The sequence below is a fragment of the Vidua chalybeata genome, chromosome Z (assembly GCF_026979565.1).
Source record: "Vidua chalybeata isolate OUT-0048 chromosome Z, bVidCha1 merged haplotype, whole genome shotgun sequence".
In the NCBI taxonomy this organism is placed as follows: Eukaryota; Metazoa; Chordata; class Aves; order Passeriformes; family Viduidae; genus Vidua; species Vidua chalybeata.
Genome location: NC_071570.1, coordinates 11,284,380 through 11,311,188, shown reverse-complemented (window position 1 = coordinate 11,311,188; position 26,809 = coordinate 11,284,380). Strand labels below are relative to the sequence as shown.

Genomic DNA, 26,809 nt, shown 5'->3' with positions numbered 1-26,809 from the left:
TGATGTGATGTTGTTAATGTCTTTTTCCAGATTAGTACAGGACAATGTACCTTCCCAGTTCCTTCTTCACTCTAAAAACACATGAAGTTTTATCTTTCTACAAAATAAACCAACAATTCAGAGTTTCCTAGGACAGTTGATCTAAGTGAACATTTCTTATAAAGTATTTTATTCCTTTATCATATTATTGAAAATTTCTTCACGAATTTTTGTTGATTATGGATAGCTACATTTTGCAACATAAGAACTGTGCAGAAATAATAATACTTTTCCTTAGTTGACTTATATTTTTCTGCTTTTAATTTGAAACGTTTCAGAGCCTGAGAGATTTGACTCCATTACTAAGATTTTGTAAAGCTCTTTGCAAACAGATAATTGCCTGAATATACTGTAATTAATACCATGCAAAACAGTTTGTGATCGCTTGAATGAAATTGAAACTTGAAAGGGCACTAAGTCCAATTAAATTAGTTTTCTTCTGCAGTAAGCATGCCCTGCAAAAGGGGGCCTACATGAGAGCCAGGAGAGATGCAATGACTATGTTTGTTTTACAGTGGTGTCCACAGACTTATCAGCATCCCAAAACAAAGTGAGAACAGGGCTGTCTTTAATTCTGCCTTTTGAAACATAGCAAGAATTCTGATATTGTTTCAAGTTACTGTAATAAGGATAAGATTAATTTCCAAAGAAGGTGGTATATACAGTGAATTTATCATGATAGAGGAAGTGCTAGTTTCGCATGAACGATTGGACAGCCTCATCACAAAAATCAAGACTGCAATCGCCATTCTTTGGGCAGTTGTGGCTGAAGGGCTAAGATTTTGTTGTTACTGTGGCTGGTAAAACAGAGGCACTGATATTTCGCCCGCCCGAAATATCAGTGCCCCTCCTCTGCGGAAAAAAAATGCCTTGATGAGTCTCCCGGCATGTCATTGAGACAGTTTTATTTTGAGACAGCAGAAGTACTCGCAGCTGGGTGCAGAACTGCGAGCAGCTGACAAGACCCCGACAGGCGTGCTGCACTAGAATCTGTCACCATGGGCCCTTGGTGACGGCCGGGGAGCCCCATCCTGGGTTCCGCTGGACGGAGCAGCTCTCCGAGCTGAACTGTGAGTCCCGCACGCTCCGCGCAGCGCTGCCAGTGTGAGCTGGTGGCAGTGCCACCGCGCGGGACCGCGGAGCTCGCTGCCGGATGAACACCGCCGCTCTTCTCGGCAGAGGGGGGCGCGGCCGCAGCGCTGCCGGGGAGGTGGGGCGCGCCCCAGATGAATAACAGAGCGGCGCACCGCATTGGTCAGCGGGTGTGATTGACAGCTGTGGCCCTGCACGGTAATTGGCCGCAGCCAGGCACAAGAGCACGAGGGGCGGGGCAGGGCGGAGCCTGGCGCCCGGATTGGCTGATCTGTTGCTCGCCGGTCGCGCGTGCAGGCTGTGGGCGGGCTCAGCCGCGCTTATAGGCGGCGGGGACGGCGGCGGCGGCGGGTGCGCTGTGGGGCTCCATTGGCTGCTGCGGCCCGGCCGGGGCGGGGCTGCGGGAAGGTGCGGCGGGCCGCGGGTGCCGGGGCGGCGCGTGGGTCGGGCCGCCGTCGCTCTCGCCCGGCGTCGCTCTCGCCCGGCGTGCGCGTTGTTTCGGCCCCGCGCAGCATCCGCAGGGGGCGGTCAGGGGAGGCGAGGCGAGGCGGCCGCGAGGATGATGACGGGGCTGGTGGGCACCCCGGTGGGTGCCGTCATGCAGGAGAACTTCGGGTGCTCCGTCGCCAATCGCTTCTGCCAGCTCCTGGACGACGACTCGGACCCGTTCGACGTCCTGCGCGAGGCCGAGCGCCGCCAGCAGCAGAGGAAGAAGCGCGACGAGGCGGCGGCCGTCGCCAGGAGAGCCGTGCCCGGCAGCCGGGCGGGCGGCGGCAGGAGGGAGACCCAGAAGGAGCGTAAGCAGACGGAGAGCTCCCCTGCACCCTCCCCTGCGGTGCCGCCGCGGCCAGGTACGCGGCAGCGCCCCGGCGAGGCGGGACCGGCGGCCGGTTTTGGGAAGGAGGGAAGGCGGTTCCCGGCGCTGTGGTGCCCAGTGCGGGCCCCGCGGCGTCGGTGGCTGCCGGCTCCGCGCTTCACCGACCTCTCGGCAGCCGTGGCGTGGCGGGGGTAGCGCTGTCATAGCAGGGCTGAAAAATCCTGGTTCTTGCCGGGGTCATTGTGGTGAACGCAGCTGAAAGTCCCCTCAGAGAGAGCAGTGACGCTTGGGCACGGTCCCGACACGATGTTGTCGAGCACTCTCAGCCGAGAAGGCCTTTGAATATGTAGTGAAAACTTCAGCAATATCCCCAAGAGACAAGTCAACTCCTACGCAGCGGCATCTACAGCTTTCATGCTGGTTTAGCAGCCCTGTTGCTGCCTTTCATTGCTTGTCACCCTGGACAGTATCCTTCAGTGTGTGAAGGTCCCAGGCGTGATTTCTTGGTGCCTGTGAGTTTTCTGGCCTTTCAGTGTCTTCAGCTTTCTAACGTCTCCAGGGATCTGTACTTATTTTGCCTTGAGTTTGCATCGGTGAACCAGCCTTTGAATAAAACCTTATTTCTTGGGGTGACTCTTCAGCAGGTGTTCAGGAATGGTCAGCTGCTAGGTTTTGATGTGTAATACTGCTTGGGGAAAGAGGGAGTCAATTGGCTTTTGTACTAAAATGTCTGTCACAGTCCTTTTCGCAGCTGGAGGCTTTGTGGGCTGTAGCTTCTTGCATTTGGAGCTGATTGCTAGTCTTAATCTGATTGTTACTGCTTATCCGGTATTGAGCTTCAGGTTGCTGGATTCAGTATCTAAAGTATTTGAGAACTAGTGGATTGTTTCCAAATATTGAGAACCTTTGCACAGAAGATTTGTAAAGGGTTTGTAACTCAACCCTCTTGAGTTGTAAATTCCCATTCACCTGCAGGGAGCAATGAAGCCTAACACAAAATCTGTTATTAAGTTGTTTTCTTCCTCTAGTAAAAGCTCCCGTTAAACTCACAGTACTTGTACTGTGTGTTTTAATGTCCTAGAAAAAGGTCTTTGAATCGAGTTTGTTGCTCCAAGTTGTTGCCAGTGCTACCAATTCTATTGCTTAGGCTTACAGTCTTACACTTTTCCCAACAACAGTTAGTTAATGCATTTTTAGCAGTTTGTGGAGCAGAGAATCTTTCAATGCTAAATATGTGCTGGGCATTGAGCACCTCTGTAGAGGAAGATATCAACAAGTTATCACTGTCTTTATGGGCAGTTATATGAAACTAATATTTTTGAGATTTCTCTGCAGTTGAGGGACTTAGTCTCCTAAAACCAATACTCAGACTATAACAGCTTATTTTATTTAGGGGTTGCTTTACTGTGGTTGTCAATGGCAGTTGAAGGAGTCTGTTCAGTGAACAGCAAAGTCTCAAGTTCTGATGAAAAAGTTCTTAACAAGAACTGGTGGTACATACTACCATGGTAGTATGTGAAGCAGGCTGTCATGTGAGCATGGTAATATGTGAAAGCCATCCTTTACCTCCATCTTGTCTATAAGTATCTCCATTCTTGGCAATACACAGTGGCCCTGTGGTTTTGTGTCTTTGACTATTCTCTGCAACCTCAGTGTTAAGAAACCTCTTTTCTCGTACAGAGACAACAGGCATGTGCACCTTGTTTCAATTTCCTGATAATTTAAAATGGAGAAAAGACTGCTGACTATAGTACTCTTAGTGAAAGGACATTAAGATCTATTTTAAGAAGAGTGATTTCTCTTCTGTATTTAAAAACACACTTTCTTCTTTAAACGTAGCATTTGTTTGGGATTTTGTGTGTTTGTCTCGGGCTTGTTAGGAAGTAAGGACTACAAAAGTACAGTGCCTAAGATGTTAAACCAGTGTGGATAGTCAAGACTTGGTCTTGACTGTGTGTTCTTCCTTTGAATGTGCTGTCTTAGCAAGTCTGCTCTGAATGGCAGAGAACCCTCTGAGTTAGGGTAAATACACAAGTGATGATGTAGCTGACAAATGTTAAGTAAGTGGCATGTTGAGAGAAAAATCCTGCGTTTTTTTGGAAGGGAGTGGGTCAGCTCTCTATTGGGGCCATACAAAGTTAGTTTGTTCGAACATAGTTTGTTCTGTATTTTATGTCAGATTCAGGGGGCTATCAGCTTGACAGTTGAGAATGACCAACCTCTAGGGAATGTCCTTGTACTCTCACAGTTTGGCATAAAGCTTCTAATAACAGATGCATTGTTAGAAAACTGCACCTCTGTTTGGGGAAATAAATAATATTGTTTAAAATTACTAAATTGTTAAACTAATTGCTTTAATTAAAAAAAAAACCAACAAAACAACAATATACCAAACGTAAGACTTTGTTTCTAGACTTTCTTAGTGATTTTTCCCCCTGATTTTGGGCATAACTACCTCTAACTTCATTCTACTTATTAGTAATTAAACACCAAAAAATAGCATCTAGACCCATCTGAACAGCAGAATCAGGTTCTGGTAGTATTACAGTTGAAATGATGGAATTCATTGTATATTGTACTAGTGTTCTTGGAATCATCACAGAACAGGGTTGAAACGCTATGTTAGAAGGTTGGTCTGGTCCAACCTTTTCTAGGAAAGGCAGCCTTTAAGACCTCATCTGCTACCTTGTCCAATTGCATTTTGAAAGCCTTCTTTGATGGGAGCTTAACCCTGAGAAGGTTGTTTCAACGTAAGGTAGCACCAGAAAGGAATTCTTAACAAAGATGAAATCTCTTCTTGTGTGACTTGTCCCTACTGTAGCCACTCACTTTCATGTGGCTCCTTGTGACGAGAGCCTTCATCATTGCAGCCTTTCAAATACCTGGGTACTGTGATGTGGTTTATGTGACGCCTTGTCCAGGGAAGAAGAGACATAGCACCTTCAGTCTTTTCTCATAAGGCAGACTCACCAACCTTTTAATAATCTTCACAGCCTTCTTTTGGATATTCTGCAGCCTGATCATCTTCATAACCCTACTTTGGACTCCTCCAGACTGTTTTATCTAATTGCTAGAGTACTTGCTTGTTTGGACTACAAAAAGGTTTAAGTTTCATTATTTTTGTTTTATTCTAGTATTATTTCTTAAGCATATTTAATCTATAAAAAGGGTCTTTAGAAAGACTCAAAGCACATCCAGTCTTCTATCTTTCAATATAAGAAGTTTTACAGTAGTCAGATTTTTTTTTTTTTTGTAGTATTGTGTTTTAATGTTTGAGTGGAAAGTTCAATCACAAAGTCCAAAGGTTTTTTTTTTTTTAATCTTCACTGAGTTTTTCAAAGCAAGTTTTACTAAATTTCTGGACATATTTTCAATTTGAAGCAAACCTCCTGAGAGGACTTTGCCAGATAATGCAGTACTTTGACCTTTAGAATCCAAACTATTTATTATGAAATGGCACAACTGTAAGGAGACAGCTCTTTATGCTTTGTTTGTTATGGAGAAAATGGACTCCTATTTCATTGGACTCCTATTCCTATTACCAGAACGTAAACTTTTGACCTTAAAGGTGTATTTTTTCTCTTCTGCTCACTGTTGTTTTGTGATTTTTAGACTGTATTAGCTAAGGATTTGGGTAAAGGCTGATTTTTGGTATTGCAGCTTTTGTAATTACACCACTTGATGTTAACTTAGTTCATTCTTACCACAGTGACCAAACTGCATTTGCCAGCTCTTTATTCAAAAAGGCCCAGTTGCAGTGCTTGCATTACTAGTCCAGGAAAATGAAATTTGTTGATCATGCAGTAATACCCTCTGTTCTTTTGAAATCTCTAAACCTTTGTTGCTAATACTTCTAAAAGGCTTTTTTTCTTTCATGTACGTATGATGATATAACCTTCATATACAGTTCCTAAATAGTGTGCTTTTGTGTTTTTAGCTGTGGTTTTAAAATAGCATGGAAGTTTCTATGGAGTTTTATCTTAGACTGACTGTAATTTTCTTATTTTTTAATATTTTATCCTGATAGCATTCTTTCAACTACAGTGCCATAAGGATTGTCTAGAGGAAAGGTGTGGTAGGCAATTCTTTAATTCAGCATGTACTGGTACAAATGAAAACAAAATGGCACAGGATAGAGTCTAACTCCATGTGTCTCTTTGGTGTGTTGCTTGCAATAGCTGAAGCTATTTTTTGAAGTTTGGTATTAGGATCACACACATTTAAAGGGGAGAAAGTGAAATTGGTTTTGGAGTCTTAATTCTTCTACTCTCTAAAATATAGCAAAATAAGTGTTTGAGTGAGGGTAAATTGCCCTTTACTATTTCCAGTTATGAAGTTTTTGTTGTAAAGGATGATTAGTTGCCTGTGTATAAGTTGTTAAAGAAGTTTATTCACCCTAGGCTTCCCACAGCTGACATCCAGTTTCTGGGGAAAAAAAAACCTTAATAAATTTGTGGTACTGCAACAAGTACAGCTCAAGCTAGGTGTCTCACCAGAGGGACTTAGAACAAAGAAATACCTGGGATTTTTTACCTTTACAACCTATGCACCTGTTCTTTGCACACTTCACGCACCTTGCATGCACGTCTTACTCCGATGGTGATTTTTGTTTTGGAGTCTTCTTGTTTATGTTACATTCTTTCTCTGTAGCTATTTTATCTGGATGGGTTGCAGCTTCTGATGGTAGCCATAACTTCTAATCTTTTAGTTTGCACTAGTCTCAGAGCCTCCTTTCATTGTAGCTAAACAGTAGTACAAGACTCCTTCAGCATTTCAAGGTGAAAATTCGCAGCTTGTGGCCTAAAGCTTCAGCATTTTGCTTGTGCTAAGCAAAACTACTTAGATAAAAGAATTCGGCTAACTAAACTCAGTATAAAGGAAGGACACAGTAGTCCTCCCTTTGTTTTTATTAAGCTTTCCCACTATTGTCAGAACTCATTAAGTCTTTCAAAGCATTTAACTGCTATCAATAATGTCACATATGGTGTTATTACAAGTAACAGGCATAATATCCCGAAGCTTTAACAGCAAAGTACATAGTAGAGTGGAAATAGTGACTATTTCAATTTAGGTTCTAATTTGGATTTCTGTGAAAATACCTTAATACTTCAGTAATACCATTGAGCTTACGTCTTTTTTCTCTCAAAGCTTTTTTGCATTTATTCAACATACTGGGTCAACTACTGATCTCCAAGAGGCTGATCCTAGCTGTAATTGTTTGCCAAACACTAATCCTGTTGATGACAACCTTAGATGTTGGCAAGGGCTATTTCCCAACATTGTATAATATCCCAAAGAATATGGCTCATAAGCTTCAGGCCAAAATAAACCTATCTGACTACAAGTTTGAGTTTTTGGTTTTTTTTTTTCATTTTGTTGGGAGTCTTTTGTATGAGCTCAAGAGCGTACTACAGGAATACTATTTGCAGAAATATTATTTTCTGCTGAAGCAAGGGACTCTCGTTTTTTCCATAGCATACCCATTGCATGACACTCCAAAAGCTTATTTAGACTCAGTATAAATAGTGGCACTTGGTGGTCATGTCACCACAAGGCTGCTTTTGCTAATGCAATTAATCTGGCCTCTTGGGTCATCAGCAAGGGTTGTAGAGGTTCAGTTTCGAGCCCCTCAAAGTTTCTCACCAATGCATAGCCTCTGTGTTGTTTTCCATTTATAGTGGGTGGAGATCCATTGGTCAGCAGTGTAAGATCTAAGGTCTCTAGAGGCTGATTTTACAGATCTGTCCATAGGTGTATGGAGTGAAACACCTCATAGCAATCATGATTCAGCTCACTGTTGGAAGGAACAAATAGTAAAGTTGCTGAATTCAAAACATGGCATCCTTTTAATGTAGTAGTAATTAAATTAATGATTTTAAATTCGGGATGATGTTTGTCTATCATATTGTTTAAGAATCAGTTTTACTTTGTTACACAGACAAGTGACCTATAACTAATATTCCTTTTACAGCTTGGAATATCCTTTCTCTAGACTCCAATTCCACTTTCTCTGCCTGGATAACTTCTTTCAGTGGTTTACTTAACTGCCCTAGTCCTGCCCTAGTTCTTGGGGTCTTCAATACCCTACTGTGCCTAAAAAATTCCTCACAACTGTTTTCTTTGTTGCTTTGTTTGGTCAAGGTATCGCTAACATAGCCTTGGGCCTATTTTGGGTCTACTTTGTCCTTTTGAAGTATACTGGGAAGAAGGATAGTCTTTCAAAGCTGGAAGGGGTTTCCTCCTTTTTTTTTTTTTTTTTTTTGTGGGGGGTGGTGGTTGTTGGTTTTTCTTGTTTGTTTGGTCAGTTTTGTTTTGTGGTTTTTCTTTGTTTATTTATTTTGGTTTTATTTATGATTTAAGCCCAAGCATCATTTCTACATTAATGCTGATTACTCCACAGCTCCATAGCTTTGTGATTGTGGCTTTCAAAAATTCTGGTATTTTTAGCTCCTTTTGTATGTTTTTGGTGATTTCACTCCTTCCCATAATGATTAGATCAATCCATTCAGGCAACAAATATATCTCTGTATCTCAGGTCTGTAAGAGGTCTCTTTTTATGCTGGGAAGTCTTCTGTCAGTGTGACCCTTCCACAAACACTCTTTTTCCATTTGCTCTTTGTAAGCAGTTACCTCTCTCAGCTTGTGAATTGCATGCCAGCTACCACTGTCACATCCTTACATTAGGAAGTGGGAGAAACAGCAAGGTTTTACTTTAGCTTATAGTCACTGATAGCAGTTGCAAGCTGGTCTCCTTGTGGTGTTTATCTGAAGTCAAGGCTTTCTACAAAAAAACATTTAAAATGCAAAATTTAAAAAAGGTGAGAGCACACTCACTACAAGCCAGTGAAGAGCCACAAAACCTAGAGAGATACCTCTTTCCAAGCAAAAGTCTCACTTGTTTGAGGATGGATTATGTGGATGGAAAAGGTTGCTGAGAGCTAGATAGCAACCCTGGAAAGGCAGCTAGATTTTGCTGCATTGTTTTATATCCATATGTTAATATATAGATATCCAGTGTCTGGAAAACCAAGCAGTGCCGGTTATGAAAATATAAGTTATGCTTTTCCAGTAGCAAGTTCTGTGTATGTACTTATTAAAAACACTTCTCTAGAAAGTCTTCTTATCTAAGTGCTGCAGTGTTAGCAAAACTAATACTAATAATGAAGTATTACTGTGGGGAAAGTGAAAACTACTTAACTATGTTTGCTCTAAGTATGATTTAGAGTTTTAACAATATCTTGTAAAACTGAGCTTTTTTTCTTTAGCACTGCCTAGTTCTAGTACCTGGTAATTTTCCCTCTAATAATAGCTCAGCTGCTTCTTCTAGGGAAAAAGAAAGCTAGGTCTGTTGAAACACAGATCTCTGTTCTCATTCCTCAGTTTGGAAAGTAAAGTGATAGGCAGCTTAACCAACAGACTGGGCTGATGCAGTAACAATCCAGGAAAGCTGTGGTGAAGTGGAGAATAGTGGGACACATTCAGGTGAATACAGATTACAGATGTAATTTTAAGACACAGAAAAACCGCTTTAAAGAGAGACTAAACTAGGTAACTAGGAAAGAGTGATCTTCAGTTTTCAGAATTGTGTTTGCAAGGCCTCAAGCAGATGATCCACAGAACTCTAGAGCTTTTTTATTGTGTGGTTTTGAAGAAAGCTTGCATACCAGATTATGTAGACAAGCAAGCAGATAAAATTGAGGTGTATTTGGAGAGGTAGTTATTAAGCAAGCATTCAAAGTGTACCCCAGTTCTTTTAAGTTATTATGTAAGTGATATACAAGGTGGCTTATGCTTTCTCTTGATTTTGTTACCTTGTTTTATTGTCCCCCAAAGAGTAGGTGGCCCTTGAACTCTGTGAATTAAACTGAGGGCATACACATCTGTGCTAGGACACACACGTAGCAGAGGATTAAAATTGTAGAGCTTATGCTGTCACTCCTGCCAAGCTCCAGTTTGGTTTGCATTTACATGCAGAGCTGAAAGTTGAGCTGTCTTTTTGAACTGATTCACAAGCAGGTCACATGAACTTCTGCCCTAAGGGTGACTTGTCCTACTAGAGAGATACAGGTGTTGCATACTGCCTTAATCCACTGCTTCATGTCTGTCAAACTAATTAAAGATGTTTTTGTGGCACTTACTACCTGTATAAAATAGTCTTTCTAGTGTTTAAAATCCGTCTGCAGTAAATGAAGCCACCTGTTAGAATCAAAGTGAAATAGCTTGGTACTCGAATAGAGCAGACAGCTCCATCCAGTACTCTCGGTTCTGCTGACATGTAATGCGCTGACATGTCTGGCAAGAAGACTTGTTTTGAAGTACTTCTAAGCAGTACTGGGTAATAAAATGAGACACTATCTTTTTAAAATGACTTCTGTGTCTTCTTTTTTGCCATTATTTTGCTAGTTTGAAGGAGCTCTTTGAATCTCAAGGTGAAATTGAGGTTAATACTAAGTATGTAGGGATGGGTGTGTCTGACTACTGCATTCTTGCCAAAGAAATCCTTTTAGAATAACTGATGGTTATGATAGCCAGTGAGAAAGGATCAAAAATAAATAACACCATAGTCTTCTATGCATTGTTCTGCATTCAGATCCAAACAAAATAACTAAAATGAGGCCAGAAATTAGTAGTAATTTTTTTCCACAGCAGGATTCCAATTTAGAATTAACATTTACATAGTTGGTAGTGTAGTTGAGATGTGTGTAGAGCAGATGTTTCCCAACAGCATGTACAGTTCTGTATCTTCTATAATTTTGCTTTGTGTTAAACTGTCCTGATTTGAAAAGCTTACTCAGAAACTGATATCAAAAGTTGTCGTTTATCCAGAGACTACATCGTAATTTGGGTAATGCAGATAATGCTCAGTCTTCTAAGGGTCGAGTAACTCCAAACCTGAGAAGAGAGAATTAGTGGAAGGTATTATGTCAAGTGGTTTGTAGTGTAAAGAAAAGCAAAGCTGGAGTTCCTTCTGCACCACATATAAAACTATCTTCTCTGTACAAATATGACTCTTCTTACTGCATAACAAAAAGCTTTATTTACCATATTCACCAAGTGGACAGTTCTTTGAAACTTTCTCTTTACAAGTGGTATTAGACTTCATCCTCACCACCTAAGCTTTGATCAAAAATAATCTTATATGGGCATTTCTTTGGGGCTATGAATTAATTTGCATATTAATATTGTGACATAAAATAGCCTTTTTTCTCTCTATATTCTAGCAACAGAGGTAGCCAGGACTGTCACTTGTCCACTAACCTGAGTTCAGTAATCTGCTTGGTATTCTACAGTAGCACAGTACTTCTTGTGGAAACAGTAGCTCAGTTTTGTTTGAGACCAGTTTTCCTGTTCCTTGTTTGATTGACTTACACTGTTGGCTGAAAAAGGTGTTGGTTTAAATATAGAGGCTAGCAGACTAAATGGCTTGCTTGCTTGCTTCTGGAGGACTTGGTCCCAGATAGAGAACAGAATTTGGGAAAATGGGAAAAGAAGCACATAAAGAACCTTAAACTTCTGCTAGATGTAAACAGGTTGAGTGTAAAACTGCAATTTTTTCTATTATAATTCACAATTTCTTTCATTCTGCCCAACCCAATCCTCCTCAACCCCAACAATGGCTGAAAAAAACTCTAAAAAGCTTAAGTATATTTTATCTTGGAATATGTTTATGTTCTAGAATTAGTGGGGTTGAAGTCTTTCTACTTACTGTTTGGGTCTCTGCCAGCTGAACTCAGTGACCTTTAGTGTTGTTGAATGGTGCTTTCCTCCAGAGAACAGCAGTGTGAGGAAGTGACCCTGTGCTGGTTGTTTGACACTGTTACCATGAGCTTAGAGGACCTGGAGGTTTACACTTCTAAACTGAGCTCATCTGGCAGGAGGTGTGTTGTTTCACAATCAACACCTATTTGTTAGGGGTCTTTCTCTTTCCCTCACCTTCATTGCTTCTGCTGCTATCTTTCAATTAGTCTTTTCCATTGAAGCTTCTCCAGCTCATCCTGTACTACACTTTCATGATCCTGTACTACACTTTCATGAAAACATGAGAGAAACAGTTTTTGTTCTTCTTTTCTTGTGAGCAAAATGAGATTTTTCTTTAGACTATCTTTTCTGGAAATCTTTGTGTCAAAACCCATAGTATTTTGAAGGTTTATCAATACAGAGGGTAAAATAAGTACGTGTCTTTCAAACAAACAGTGTCTGGCAACATTAGCTGTAAGGACTTCTAATGTTTTGGTGGACTCAGGTTTGGACATGTAGCCAACTCACTTCAGTCAGTAGTTTGGTAACTGCAATTGTGTTACTATTGAGCTGTCAGTAATCCCTGCGTATGTTTGTGTAGGCCCAAAGCGAGTACCCAGGCAGGGAGAAGAACAAGGGTTCAGTAACAGAGGCACAGAGGGGAAACAGGACAAAACTGAATGGAGACCATCTTTCAGGGAATACCGTCCCTATGGAGCACAAAGACAAGTGGAATTCTCAGTGGAACGGTATGTACCCTGCAGAGAGAACTAAGGTTCCTCATGGATGATCTGTGCGTTGTTAGTGTGCAGGTTTTTTGCAGGACTACTTACTTCATGCCTGTCAGAGTTGTAGTTTCAGCTTCCTTGGGGGTTGAATTGGTACATTTTTGTTGAATGTTAGAAATAAAAGGCAAAACTGAAAAATGTAAAGATCTGTACCCCCTAGTCAGCAGCGTATTTATAATGTTAGTTTCTGAGCTCACATATCAAGCTTTGCAGAACATGTAGGAGGTTGCAAACTGGAACTTACTGCTTGGACAGTGAATGCATATTATTTTTGCTTTCTTCGTGAATACTAGAAGATTCCACCTAAACCCTTAATGCTTCAGAATATGGCTGTTCTTATTTTATACCACAATAATTGATATTTAACAAGTTGTCTGAAATTTTTAGCAGTTGCATATAAATATGGGTTTAGATGATGGAGATATTGCATGATGAAGTTATGAAGGTTTGACAGTTTTATGTTTTCTTTAGTTTCTGTAATGTTTTCAGTGTTAATAACTGCTGTTCTTTCTGTTTCTGTGTGCTGTAATAATTCCTCCAGAGTTCAGTTTATGTCCATTTTCCATAACAAAACCAAAACAAGCTGTAGCGTGTGCTGTATAAAGATACACTCTATAAATTGTGTGCTGTAACTGTTATATACTGGTGTGTCCCATAGCTGCACAAACATGACAATATGAATTTTTTTCTTCTTGTTAACTGTTCTATAAAAACAAAAGTCTGACTAATTACCTTCTTCTTAGACCAGTGGAAAGATTAGACTATGAAAGACCAATAAGAGGCCGTGGTGGGGGAAGAGGCAGAATGAGAGGTAGAGGAAGAGGTGGTGGATTAAATGGAAGTTTTGATGGGTTTGACCAAAGAAGACGAAAACCTGAAAGACAGAGTGGGAATGATAAAACGTAAGTGTTCTGTGTGCTGTTTCTTACTTGGTATACAAGTAAATAATTGTGTCAGCACTGCAGTACTGTCTTTTGCGTATTCTGTTCCTTTCCATATTCAGGTTGGCAGGCAAAACGTCAATACTGGTTCTAGTTTGAGGTCATAAAAAAAAAAAAAAGGAAAAATCCTCTTAAACTCACGGAATTGTTTTCCTCTCTAGAGTTGTGAAAGCAGATGACAGAAAGGATGGTCGTGGAGCTCGCAACTGCAGAACAATGATTGATATGAGGTATGTCATATACTTGTGCCCATCATAGATGATAATTTTCTATGGCCTATGTTAGATCATAATTTTCATCAGTTTCATGTGCATTTTGAACTTTATAAGCATCACTTTCTATTATTGTAATTAATGTAATGTTACATTTTTTTAACTTGACTCCTTCATGATGGTAAGATTAAATTGAAGCAAATGCATGATGATGTTCGTTCACTTAAGACAGTCAGAATCTTTTGACTGGAGCTGAGTTGTCTTTTAGTGGAAATAAGTTATTACTTTTCTCAATAGTCAAGTAAATGGGACTCTGGTATTTAATGGAATTGCTCCAAAATGCTAATTCTAAGATTAAAACTCTGTTACTGGGCTTACTCTTTTCTGGAGTTTTATGGATAATTTCTAAATTGCAAAACTGTAGTATATTTCAGTGTGGTTCTGAAGGTAATATTGTGTTGACTGTGCTATGGAAGTACATTTTAAAGTGCTAGAAAAATCAGTAGCGTAATGTGATTAATGGCCACTTTGAGGTTAAAAAAAAAAACATGACTTTTCCATTCCAGTTCTGTATATCTCTTAGTGGTACTGATTTCTGTTCAGATTTGTAAAACTTCACTGATTATGTTGGCATTTGTAAATTCTTTCTATCTAGCAATACATTGCTCTTTCCAGTAGCTTTTGTTCTCATATACATCTAGAACTCTTTAATTTAATTTGCAGCAAATAAATTTGGCTACATACACATCCATTGACAAAATTGTTTTAAAAATAAAATTTTATTTAAAAATAAAATCTAATTTTAAAACTTAATGGATTCAGACAATCATGCTAAAAGTTTGAAAAATATAACCTTGATGTGTAATAATTTTTGAGTCTTGATATTCCAAATTTTTTCTGAAAGATTGTATTAAATTCTCTCCCTCCTACAGAATTTCATATTAAGAGTAGGTTTGTTAGGTACCCTGGCTTTTCAAAGGATAAGCTAGGTTAACACTGTTCTGAACTGATAGTACAAAACTAGCTAGCAGAAAACTATCTTCTGTAGGATATTGGGGAAGGCTTCATAAACTTACAAGGTATTTATTTGCCTTTATGGATTTTCTTCCTAGTTAAGGTTTGTTTTTTTTTTTTTTTTTTTTTTTTCAGTTCAATAGCACCAGAACTTAGACCAGTGTTTTCCTGTGATGTGGTAGAAGTGACATAAAATTAAAGCTCTCTGAACCATTTTAAAAGCATATCTGTGTCCTAATTGTGCTAATAATACATTGAATCTAAAAGGTGTTAATTTTAAATATGTATGCCTACCACTGGAATGAAAATAAGTTCCTGCTGTCATTTGACAGTGAATTAAAGTCCTTGTTACAGAAAATACAAACTTTAATTCTTTAAAAGAAGCAAAAAGGCAACCCCAAATGTCAGTGGTATACTGACAACTAATACTAATCATGGTTAGTATTCATGATTAAATTATTTCATCTTCATACATGCTTTTATTTTTTAAAAATGAAATAGGTTTTTTCCCGATATTCCCAAAATATGCTCATTATGTTAGTTGCTCAACTAGTTGCTTAGTATATCATTCTGCTTATGATCAAAGAATTTTCTCCTTTTTCTCCTTTTTTTTTTTTTTTTTTCCCTCCTTACCAAGGAATTCTGGTAGAAGAAGTAATGTATTGATTTGGTTTTTTCCAGTGTGACTCATGAAGACTGTGGTTTTCTTTTGGTTTTTTGTCTGTGTTTTGTTTTGGTTTGTTTGCTTACTGTTTTAGTGGGAAGGAACAGTCTGCATCTATGGAGGAGACCGTGGGAACTCTTGAACAGCCAGGGACATCTGAAGGAGAACCTCTGAGCAAGTACAGTCAGACAAATATTTTCTTTCTAAATGCAAAGGAAACAATTAACTCTTACTGATGTACTTGTATTGAGGGGCACACTTGAAATGTGAACGGTGAAGTTTTGCTAGTGCATGTATTTAAAAATAGAAAAGCTTTGTTTTGTATTTGTGAGTATGGAAAATATGTCCCTAATTCTGACTAAAGCTTGATTTATACAGTTGGAGATTGCATTTAATTGCACAGATGCTTAACTTCGTAGGATTTGGTGATAATTTAAGGGGGGAGCTACATATTACGTTTTACCTTTTTAAGTTGTCTAATTTGTAGCAACTACCATGCTTTTTGATGTTCTCTGACAACTACCATGCTTTTTGATGTTCTCTGGGTATTCGAGGTGCCCATGCAATTGTACAAACACATTTAAAATGCTATTCTAAGCATTTTAAGTTCTGAGCTATTCTGAGCTATTCTAAGTTTGTATTCACCAATCAGTAATATCATGCAGATATCATCTATTCGTGAAGAGGCCATGTTAGAACTTGGAAAAATTTTCTGAAAATGCAGTGAGACTTAGAGTAGAGAAACTGAGAGAGAAATGTGCCTGTTGTCTTCTGGCTTTCATTCTAATCAGTGTCACAACAAATAAATGAACACTGGCTTAAGAAAAATAACTGGACAGTCTTGTCTAAGTAAGAGATTTCAAGAATATTTAAATAGCATGTTGTGCATATCTCCTAATTAGTGAAAGATGGTCAGTGCAGTATGTCAACCTCTTCTGTTGCTGTGAAGCCTTGTTTACTTCATAGAGCAGCTCCAGATGTTAGTGATACGGGTTCATTTATTAATTATAAAGCTAACTAGACTACAAAACCTGTTTTATATGTTCAGGTTGTTTAACCATGTAAGAAGTTCAATTGATATAACTTCAATTCTTTTAATTTTAAAGTTTTAAGTTTTAATATATAGCTAGAGGTGTATACACATGGGGAAATCTGTCTTTGAATGACTTATGACTGAAAAAATGTTTCTGGGCTAACTTAAATTAGATGGGTAGTATAGGTACACTGGCAAAAATGCACTGTATTAGCTAAATATGAAAACAGTGACTCAGCTTTTTAAAAATTTTGGTTTTGTCAGTTGCTGGTACCTTTGCTTGTTTCATGCCTGTACTTGTTTATACTTCAATTTAAGCTCTTTGTATATATGTCCCTATATATGTTCACTGTAGAGCTTAAGGCATGAGAAGTGTATACAGTGGAAAAGGCCTCTGGCAGAATTTGCCAGTTATCTTTAACTCTTTCTTAGAGATGACTAGGTATTCAGCCAGACTGGGAGCCTTCCTGGAGATTTTACTCCCGTTTGTATTTTTTTTTTAAAGAAATTAATTTAGGCATAGTCCACTGAAACTCAAATTATTCAAAAAAGCAGGTAACCTACAAGTACAAAATTCTGCACTGTGTACTCCTTTTAGGGCAATAAATACTGTCCTGAAGGCTTACAAATCTATATACAAAACATAAGTTACATAAATCTCCCTGCACTTACCTTTTGCAGGGATGTCAGCTTGGTGGCCCTATGTATTTTAAAACGGGAGACCTTGTGTGAATAGTGCCTAGGTCATTAGGCATGGTTGTATGGCATATACCTTAACAAGATGGAATTGTTGTTGTTTTAATGTTTAAAAGCAAAAGCTGGTAGGATATGATGTTCAGGCTTCAGGATGTATTTAAAGGTCTTACATGCTTAGGTTGTCCCTGCTATCCAGATAACACAAATTACGTTACTTTCTGCTTTTGCAGCAGCCTCAGTATTATACAGGATTGTGTGTTTGCTTGGGCTGCTGCTAGGGTCATTCTCATTTTGACACTAAAATGCAGTGCCTGCAAGGAAACCATTTCTTTTTTACTGCTTTATTGCAGTTGTGTGCTTGCATTGAGAAAGAGATGGAAGAGTTGGGTTTGTTTCATCTCTCATTCTCTTTCTAGTCTTAAGTGTTTCCATTTAAAATTACAAGTAAAAAAAGGTATCCTTGGAAGTTGGGAATAACCTGTCTGCATGAAGATGGTGTGTAGCTTTCTGATGTGGTACTGGCTAATTTCTGTGCAACTCTGGAAAAGAGGTTCTGTGGGCTTCTGGGACTTATGTGGTCTTGTTTTTAGAACTCTGTTTTGCCATTCCTGAGCTTTTATTTGCAGAGTATGGCAGGATAAGAGTTTCTTTAATGCTTGTATAAGTCAAGGTGTTTTTTCCCATATCCTCAAATCTTCTTGAGTGTATCAACAATGTTTATCTCCTGTTACATCATCCCAAACTGCATGCTCATATAGGGCTTTTTTTTGCTGCAAAAGCAAAACCTAACCTCAACCCTCCATAGGTAGTGGAGAAGTATATTTCCTCACAACTGCTTTTGGTTGAACTTTTTTTCATATTTCAAACAATGTAACACACTTGTGTTGACTAATTCAAATTAGATTTTTTTGTTTTATTCAGTACAACACATGGGCTAATAAATTCCTGTTCCTAAAGGTATTTTCAGATCTTGTATTTAATCTTGTGGGGTTTTCTTACATTTTTTCTCACATGATAGTTTTCATTTTTGGTGGAGCTATGTATCATATTGGTTATGTAATAGGAAGCTTTAACAATTTATCTTCAAGTTGTTTTAGCTCATTTGTTTATTTATTTTGTTGTTGCTTATTTTTTGTTGTTGTTACTGGTGGCATAAAGCTATTCATAGATCAGGCCAGAGCTTCATAAGTATTTGATTCAGTGTTTTTCTTCCATAGTAAGTTTGTACAATTGTTGTTTGGTCTTACCTTATTTAACTTTAAATTTTTCTATAGCTGGTGATAATGCTCTTGTGGGAAAGCTTCTTGTCATTGACTTCTTGATAAAAGCTGGCTAAACATTTGCTTTGTGCGGCTGAATAATACAAAAACTGATCTGAGAGAGACTTGTCATTATTTTTAATATGAAAATAATAGCTGAATAGCTGAGCTAAATGCCATTCCTTTCCATTTGCCTTCCTTCTTCTAAAAAGAAAAGGTATTTTGTTTTACTGTATGCACTGTAATGAAGGCATAGTTAAAGGGTTATTGTCATCCACTGGAGACACTGAAGAAGTAGGAACCATTACTGAAGGCTCTCATTTAGTGATTTGGTAGGACTTGCATTGTGTATTCAGTTTGTTCATGTCCAGAGGTTGTGCTTAGTTGTCTGGCATTGTTTTGTAAGCATGACTGCTTGTGTGCCAAGGAGCTTATTAATTTGATTAATGAAAACGCACACCAAGCAATTACTAAAAATGTATAACGTTAGAAGGTAGAAAGTAATGCACAGAATGCACTTCCATGCTGGCTTGGTGCCCAAAATACCTTGCTGCAATTAAGTTTCTGTCCAAAAATGTGATATGCAGGTTTTTGTTGCTGTGCTTCACTCATAGGTGTTTCCCCTTGGGAGTCTTGACATCCTAAAACAAATTTGTACTGCTAATAACCTAGCAATTAAAACCATCCCTTGGAGTAAAAACCTAAACTGTACTTTGCAGTTGAAAAAAACAAATATTTACAGTGTAAATCTGCAAGTATTTCCTTTGGAACTGGCAAGTGGATGTTTTTGATTTATGTGTACTTTTCAAAGCAATAGCTCTGTTTGCTTTTTGTGAGATCAAGTTGCTGTGTGGTCAAATGTCCTCATGTTATCTTATGATCATAGCAATTTAGACCTGAAAGGGGTCTTTTGGGCCCAAGGCATGACCAATTTTAATTGTTGCTTCTGATACCTGTCTAGTTGATTTTAATGTACTCTGCTAATGGAGATTTCAATGTCCCCTGATGGTCTTTCTAATACTTAGAAAAAATAGAAGCTGCTATGTTAGGTTTTTTTCTCTTGGATGTCTTGTCTTAATGTCATGGATATGCAAAATTCTTTTAGCATTATGTATATTTCCTTTGCACATCTTTAAAGGCTTCCCATTGTACATGTTTTAGACTTTAGTCTTACAGTGCTGTTGTGGACTTCTCTCCTGTTCCCATGTAGGAGAGACGTTATTCAGTAGAGATCTTGTTCCACCCTACCAGCAGTAACATCTGATCCAAACAAAACTGTTCATGTGGGTCCTTATCATACATACTATGTTGTTGAAGAAGGAACAGATACTTGAGTGCAGTGCTCCTGCACAATCCAGGGAGTTGAGGTTCCTCCTTCAGAGCTTCTGTCTTGTTAGTGGTTCTTTCTGTGTTTGGGTGGGTGATACTTTTGCCTGAGTGTAAATATTTCTAGTTGTTCTTGGGACTTTCTGGTGACGGTTGTTTTGGTTGCTTGTTTACAAGTCACTGGGTCGCTTTAGGATCTCCTACCACTGAATTAGAAGCCATTCAGTATTCTTGAATACTTGCACTATTGCCCTTCTTTTGTGCAATCTTTGTGCCACAGAAAATGCAGTAAACATTATTTTACACTGTTAAACTCCCATTCACATTCTTGGTTTTCTTTTGCAAATTGAAATATTGATAGCTAGTTCTCAAGTACTTCTTCCTATCAGTTCTGCATCTCTTGCCAAGGACTGAAACATTATCTCTGTAATGTGGTGATAAGTTCATGGGAGAGGAGGAAAAAAAGACTTCCTAAAGTTCAGATATGCAATTTACTGAGATAGTGGCTTAGGAAAAAATTAAATCAGTTTAATAGAGACACTTCTATTAGTTATGTTTCTCTTTAATTCCTCTGAGTGTTTACTACTAGTCTTTTTTTTCTAACTTATTCCCAAAACTGAAGGTTCAGATAATTGATCAAAATTTACTTGGCTTCTTAGTCTTGAGGACAACAAATTGAAATATTTTTGGTGCTATACGTTCTTAGTGCTTTTACAGATGCAACAGTATCTGTTGGAGTTTTTCCAGAAGTAGCTGCTTCTTTCACCAGTATCCTTTTCATGTAACTCAGTAAACTATTTTTTTCCCTAATAGTCCTTCTAATACAGTTTCAGATAATAATAAGCAGGGAACTACAGACTGTTTACCAGTCTTTTAACCTTGAATTTCTGGTTGATAAAGCTGGAATTTTCAAAACAACAGGGCATAAAGGCATGTCAGAGGGGCAGGCATGTAGTGCAGGACTTCTGTATTTGTTACTCTTCTGTGAAGTGAATTTAGAACTGTGTTAATCCTAGAACTAAAATTAAGGGCTGTTTTAGTGTTCAGTTCTGCTTCTCTCATTCATATGCTGGGTGTTTAGAAAAATGCTGTCTAATTTTGACTGGCAAGAAATGAATGCTTTGCTACAGAATCAGGTAAGAAGGAGGACCAGGCCTGTTCCCATATTGGCTAGTTCTGTAATGTACAGTCCCAAAAAATGTGTGTATTCCAATGGGTTGCTTGTACAACTTTAAAAACAAAATACACACAGTCACTGATTGTCATTTGACTCTGCATCTTTCCATGATAAAAACGTTCCAACTTACACCTAATAAACTGTATATTTACACTGGGGAAATCATAATTATTTGGTAGGACTGTAGAACTGTGATTGAATGAGTAAAACCAAATCCATCTTCTCCCATGAGACAGGTTCTAATGAAGGGCTTTCCAGAAAAGTCATTGTTAGGGAAATACTTAGTCAAGTCCAACTGCTATTGTAAAACTTGACAGTTTTCTATGTAAGGAGAAACGGTTTCTCAAACGTCTTGGAGTAATCAGTGAGGGCTTTCCTATACAAGTCATGGTATTTGACTTGTTTATGTAGCAGACAGTTACGGTGATGTAGGAAGTTTTGCTCCCTGGATGTGATGCTGGTTAGTAGGTAATAGCTTTCTGTAGGTATCATTAAATGTACACCTGTAGTATTGTAAAAGCTGCTGTCCTGGGAAGCCTTTCGTGATCAGCAGCTGAAAAGTGGCAGAAGAGTACTCAAGCATGATCAGTGGAAGAGAAGGTTTTTTTTGCTTATGTATCTTGTCTTATCTCTGTGTGTCTTACAGACATAAAACCTTCTGTCTTTACAGTTCAAAAATATGCAAGGCAGCCTCTGATGTATTCCATATGTTTTTCTAGAACATATCATTATTGTACTTAGTGATAAGTTATAATTTGACTAGGATTGATCTAGTTTTACCAAGTGATAAATACTGTCTACTTGTCACTACATGTGACAAAAAAAAATTAAAGGAAGCATCTTGTGAAATTAACAAAGGAAATGTTAATAATTACCTGTAAGATCCCACGGTGTGATCATCATATGGTGATCATTTTTGATTACTGAAAGCTACACTGAAGCATGAATTCATCTCATATTGTCATTGTACAGTACAAAGCAATGAAACCATGTAATTGGGGTGTTTTAAAACTGCTGTGTGGTTTTTTTTTTTTGTTTTTTTTTTTTTTTTTTTTACTGTGACTATATTTGCTAGAGGTAGATCCACTGTTAAACTGTAGGGTTAAGAATATGCCAGATCAAAAGGCTGAATGATTTTGTCTGGAATCTAAGTGCTTGAATTCAGGATGAGACTGGATGAGTACTAATACAGGAAGCTGCAGACAGCATTTGTTCATATGACTAATTTCAAAGAGTACATAAATATATACTCTAAGTTACATTAATATAAAACTATCTCATAAAATTACTGTGGGGAGTAAGTGGAATTGAAAATAATTTGGTGAGAGACATTCTAAATGTTTTGTTTAGTATCCTTACTTTGGAGATAAGTGTTCTTGTTTATCCTGGAATGTTGCAAGCTGGTGTTTTTTACTCTAAAACTAAACTTATAGAGCTGCTGAAGGAGACCCAATGGAAGAAGTGGTTCAAGAAATGACATTAGATGAGTGGAAAAATCTTCAGCAACGGAATCGACCAAAGCCTGAATTCAACATTCGGAAGCCAGAATCCACTGTTCCTTCCAAAGCAGTGGTGATTCACAAGTCAAAATACAGTGATGATGTAAGCATTGCCTCAGGAATTCTGTAAACCCTCCTTTATGGCCAGGGTTAGGAAACTGTCTCTATTTTTTTTCTACTAGCTTTAGTATAATCTGAATAGGCAAGAAAACAGTATCTGAGCTTTATCACTGCAATGACATGGGCCCCAAAACAGGCTTTAAATTGTATTCAATTTTTTTGTCTCACATCATCGCCCCTATTTTCTGTGCAAACATGTAATATATCAAGTTGTTCTACCTTATGGCTCAGCTGCTGCTACCTGTATAGGTGTCTAGTCATGCTGCTAGAAAAACTTGGTTTATGAAACTTGGTTTACTATACACTTGTTTTCCTCAGTTCGAGTCCTGTTTAGCTAACTTGCCAGTATACATTGTGCACTTGGAAATATGAATTTTGGATTTTTAGCATGTGGGGTTTTTTTTGGGGGTCTTCCTTCTTAGAACGAACCCTGGAGAGCTTGTGGTGCTGTAGTGTGCACCCCCTCTCAATTTCCTCTAAATTTTATTCCACAGTATTATTTAGAGTGAAATTCCATGGAGAACTACTAGTTCTGAGGAGAGAGGGTAAGCTTCTTTCAGATTCTAGCTTACTTAGATTTCAGGTCACAGAAGTATGTGCATACAGTCTAGCACGATGGAATTTTGATCCTTGAAGTCTATGTGCATTTATGAATATGTACCTTTTCTCTAGTTATAATATTAACATCAAAACTTGCTTAATCACTTTAGATCATTGAGTCTGCCTTCTTTTTAGTGAGACTTTTTAGGTCAGAGTTGTCATTATCCCCTCTTTCTTTTCTGAGAGGTAGTGGTAGGTGTGGGAAGAGTACCTTCCATAAACTCTGAAGAAAGCATACAGGTGTGTGAAAAGTACATACAAATTTCTGTTCCTTTTGCCTATAAAGTTTCTGTTCTAGTGGTACCAAGAGACCTTGTTAAAGCGAACACAGAACAGAAGGAACTGTGTAACATAGGCAAGTGAAATCCCTGAATTAGACACTGAATAAATGATTAATCATTGTAAGGGATGAGTTAACATACACTTTATCACTGCTACAGTCCCCCTTAAAGTTATGCTGGGCAATAGTCTGACATGCACTTGTTATTAGGAACACACAGTTAAAATCACAGTAATCTCATACCTGCAGGCATGTAGATGAATTCATATTCATCTAGTAGCCTTGGTAAGTAGCTTTGGTATGGCCTTTTATCCATTACTTGGACATAACTTAGGAGTAAGTAGCTTAGGTCTGATGCTCTAGTCTCTTTGAAAACTTCCTAGATTTATATTTCTGGCAAACCTCTTCAGTATTACGGAGTTGGTAGCTTTTGTTACCAGGAATCTCTGAGCCAACAAAGAACTATCCCAGACATCTGGGAAGCTGGAATTACCTCATCTGTGTTAAAATCCTGTGCAAGTTAAGGCCTGTCTTCTACTCCAGATGCTATCTTGGTTCATTTGCTGCTTAGTCTATAATACAAAATGTGAATGTGTATCTGGGAGGGGAGAAGCTCATACATGAAAAACTGTAGGCTTTAACCAGATCTTCTCTTTAGTTGCGAAAAGAAGACTTTGAAGATAATTCTCATGTCTTTCGAAAACCAGTGAATGATATAACTTCTCAGTTGGATATTAATTTTGGGAGTCTTCCTCGCCCTGGCCGTGGATCAAGAGGAGCACGAGGTGGTCGTGGCAGAAGACCTGAAGAGACAGCATCTCAACCAGAAGTACAGGTAATGGCTTTTATAGTGGTGGTGTTATTGTTCATTTGGGGTTTTTTGTTTGTTTGGGGTTTTCCTGTTGCTGATGGTGTTTGTGTGTGTCCTGCCCATTTCTGTGTGGAATTTTGATTTTGGTACTGACAGACTTGTTTTTAATTCCTTAAGTCTTATACTATGTTGTCCTGCATATTGAGTTCCTGGCCCATATTATGTTACTTGAAATTAAATACTGATTCAGGCTCACAACTTTTAACACATACATTTCAGAAGGTCTGATTACTAGATGCTCTAATGGTAACTAGAGGAAAGGATGCAATTAGTTTTGATATAAATTGCGAAGTAATTAAAATAACTAAAGGCTTGTATCTCTTTGAAGATATTCTGTGTTACAGTAATACTTTGTTTACCAACAGTGAGATCAGTAAATCTGTGATCCTACAGAATGATTCATGTGTTCAATATAACCATTATAAAAAACTTCCACTTACCTTTTCCTTTGGAAGAAAAAAGCATTTGTGACCTGGAATTTGGTATCATTATTCTTCATAATAACAGAAACTTTACTGTGACTAAAATGCTTTAAGACCAGGAACTTTCAGAATAATATGGACGTGTTGATGCATTTGTTTCATCTTGAAGAAAAAGGTTCTTTATGGTAACAGATCAGAGAGATTAAAATGACAACCCAATATATTCAGTAGCTGTAGAATGTAAAAATATAGTAATGCTGCTTCTAAAATATGCCGTATTCTGCTTGAGACTGCTTTATTTTTTCTTCATTCGGTGCTGCAGAACTTGTGACCTTCTGGTCCTCTCCAGGGAGCATTATAAAAACATTCACACTGAAAAGAAATTTTAGTAGTCACAAGGTCTGAGATAAAAGCCTTGTGATAATGATGGATACAACTTGAGTAGAAGTAGCATTTAGTAGTAGAAGCATTTGAGTAGAAGAGTGAACCCTTTTGAGGGTAAAATATGTATACATAGCTGTCAGACACTTTGGAAATGGCATTCTTTTTATAAGACTTCTTCCTTTCTATGTGCAGCTTGTTGCTCCAAATCCTGATGATCCTGAGGATTTTCCGGCTTTAGCTTGAAGACCCATCGTGAACAGTGGTATCTCAAAGTTGCTTTCTAACTATGAAGACACCAGTTCTATACTGGTGTGGGTTAAGGAGGCCAGTTTCTTTCTGGGAAGTTGTTTGGATATTTGCTGTGGAATTATTGCAGCTGTCTGCTAATAGAGTTGGGTTCTGGAAATATGGGTGGACTGGGATCCTGTCACAGGCTCCAATGTCTGCCTCATTTATGAAACTTACGGGAAAGCTTACATTACTTCCCTACTAGGCTTCAAGTGAAGTTAAAGGGAAGAGTGTTTAAAAATGTATATATAGAGATTATATCAAGTTCTCCATGACACCATGGTGAAATGTAAACTGTACAACACAATCCACAATTGGAACTCAATTTCACTGTACATTTGAAAGTAGATTCCTTTGGGTGAAGTGTATATTTCAGACAGTTGCAAGTTGCAGTTCTTCAGAGTTTCACAAATAAAGGAAAGTGCACATTGGTTTGGGTTTGAGGTATTATTTTAAGAAGTCAGAGTGGTAGGTGGGTATTATTTTAAGAAGTCAGAGTGGTAGAAGTAATTTGAATGTAGTCTGGGGAAAAAAAGTGTGGGGGGAAACCCAGACCCTAAACAGTAATCTGTACCCACCAAAAAAAGTGAACATCTCTCCAAATGGAAGTGATCTTTAAAATCAAGGCAGCATAGATGCTTTGAATTGACACCTAACCTTAAGTCCTACTTAAGTAACAAGATATAGACTGCAATTACTTTGAAGATTAAGTAAAATAAGAATTTTAACCTAAAGACAGAACTAAATTTTTAAGGAAGTTTTTAATTTTAGTAGGAGTAACTACAAATGAAAATACTAAATGCCTTACTAAGAAATTTGTCATGTTGGGGATGAGGTGCAATGTTCTTCCATTGCAGCTTTAACATACTTGAGCCAGATTTTCTGTTCCCTGTCCAAGGGGACACAGAGAGCCATTCTGGGGGATATGAGAAAACCAAGAAAATGGTGCCAGAGGGGATGACAGAAAGAAATGAGATGACAAGCACCCTGGACATTTTGGAAGTAGCTGTCAGCCTCACAGGAGTCTTCAAATGCCTGCTCAACTTGAACATGTTCGTTAAATTTACTGGGAAAGCAGATGACTATAAACCTTTCACATTTTCCAGTTCTGTGCCTCACTTCTAAGCAGTCTCCTTTGAGAGTAAATAGTGGATGAAACTTAGAAGAAAAAAAGATTTTCTTTGGAGTAAGCTCTAAGGAATATTCACAATTTTAAAAGACTTTTCTCACTGATAAGGCTTTACTCAAGTAGGATGTAGTCATCCTACAAAGACTCTTTTCTCTGTGCTCCAAACAGATGGTCTGCAGAGTAGTTCAGCCCAAAGGATTTTTTTTTTGCATTGTTAAATTACTTATATGACAATGTGCCATAACATGAGATTTTTTACTCTGCAAGAAGCTCATTGTAGTGGCATAGAGATGCTCTGACTTGCAGTAGGAAATATGTGCAAAACCAAAGTGTTGGTGTTAGAGGAACCCATGCTGCTGCTATTTGAGTAATTGAACTGGATGAAATAATGCACAGCTCCTTCACTTTGTAGTAACAAGG

At 38.4% G+C, this 26,809-nt stretch overlaps 1 protein-coding gene across 2 annotated transcripts; it reads left to right on the top strand.

Moving 5' to 3' along the window:
• Nucleotides 1-1,556: 1,556 nt before the first annotated feature.
• On the top strand, nt 1,557-25,691 carry HABP4 (hyaluronan binding protein 4). Of its 2 annotated transcripts, XM_053969020.1 has the most exons (8): nt 1,558-1,982; nt 12,288-12,435; nt 13,218-13,376; nt 13,577-13,645; nt 15,400-15,483; nt 22,230-22,398; nt 23,954-24,130; nt 25,165-25,691. In XM_053969020.1, exons 1-8 carry the CDS (start codon nt 1,691-1,693, stop codon nt 25,213-25,215), a joined length of 1,149 nt encoding a protein of 382 aa, XP_053824995.1. In that variant the 5' UTR covers nt 1,558-1,690; the 3' UTR covers nt 25,216-25,691. The 2 variants fall into 2 exon arrangements, with proteins under 2 accessions (XP_053824996.1, XP_053824995.1); XM_053969021.1 differs by lacking the exon at nt 13,218-13,376 and having other exon boundaries at nt 1,557-1,982.
• The last annotated feature ends 1,118 nt before the right edge of the window (nt 25,692-26,809 follow it).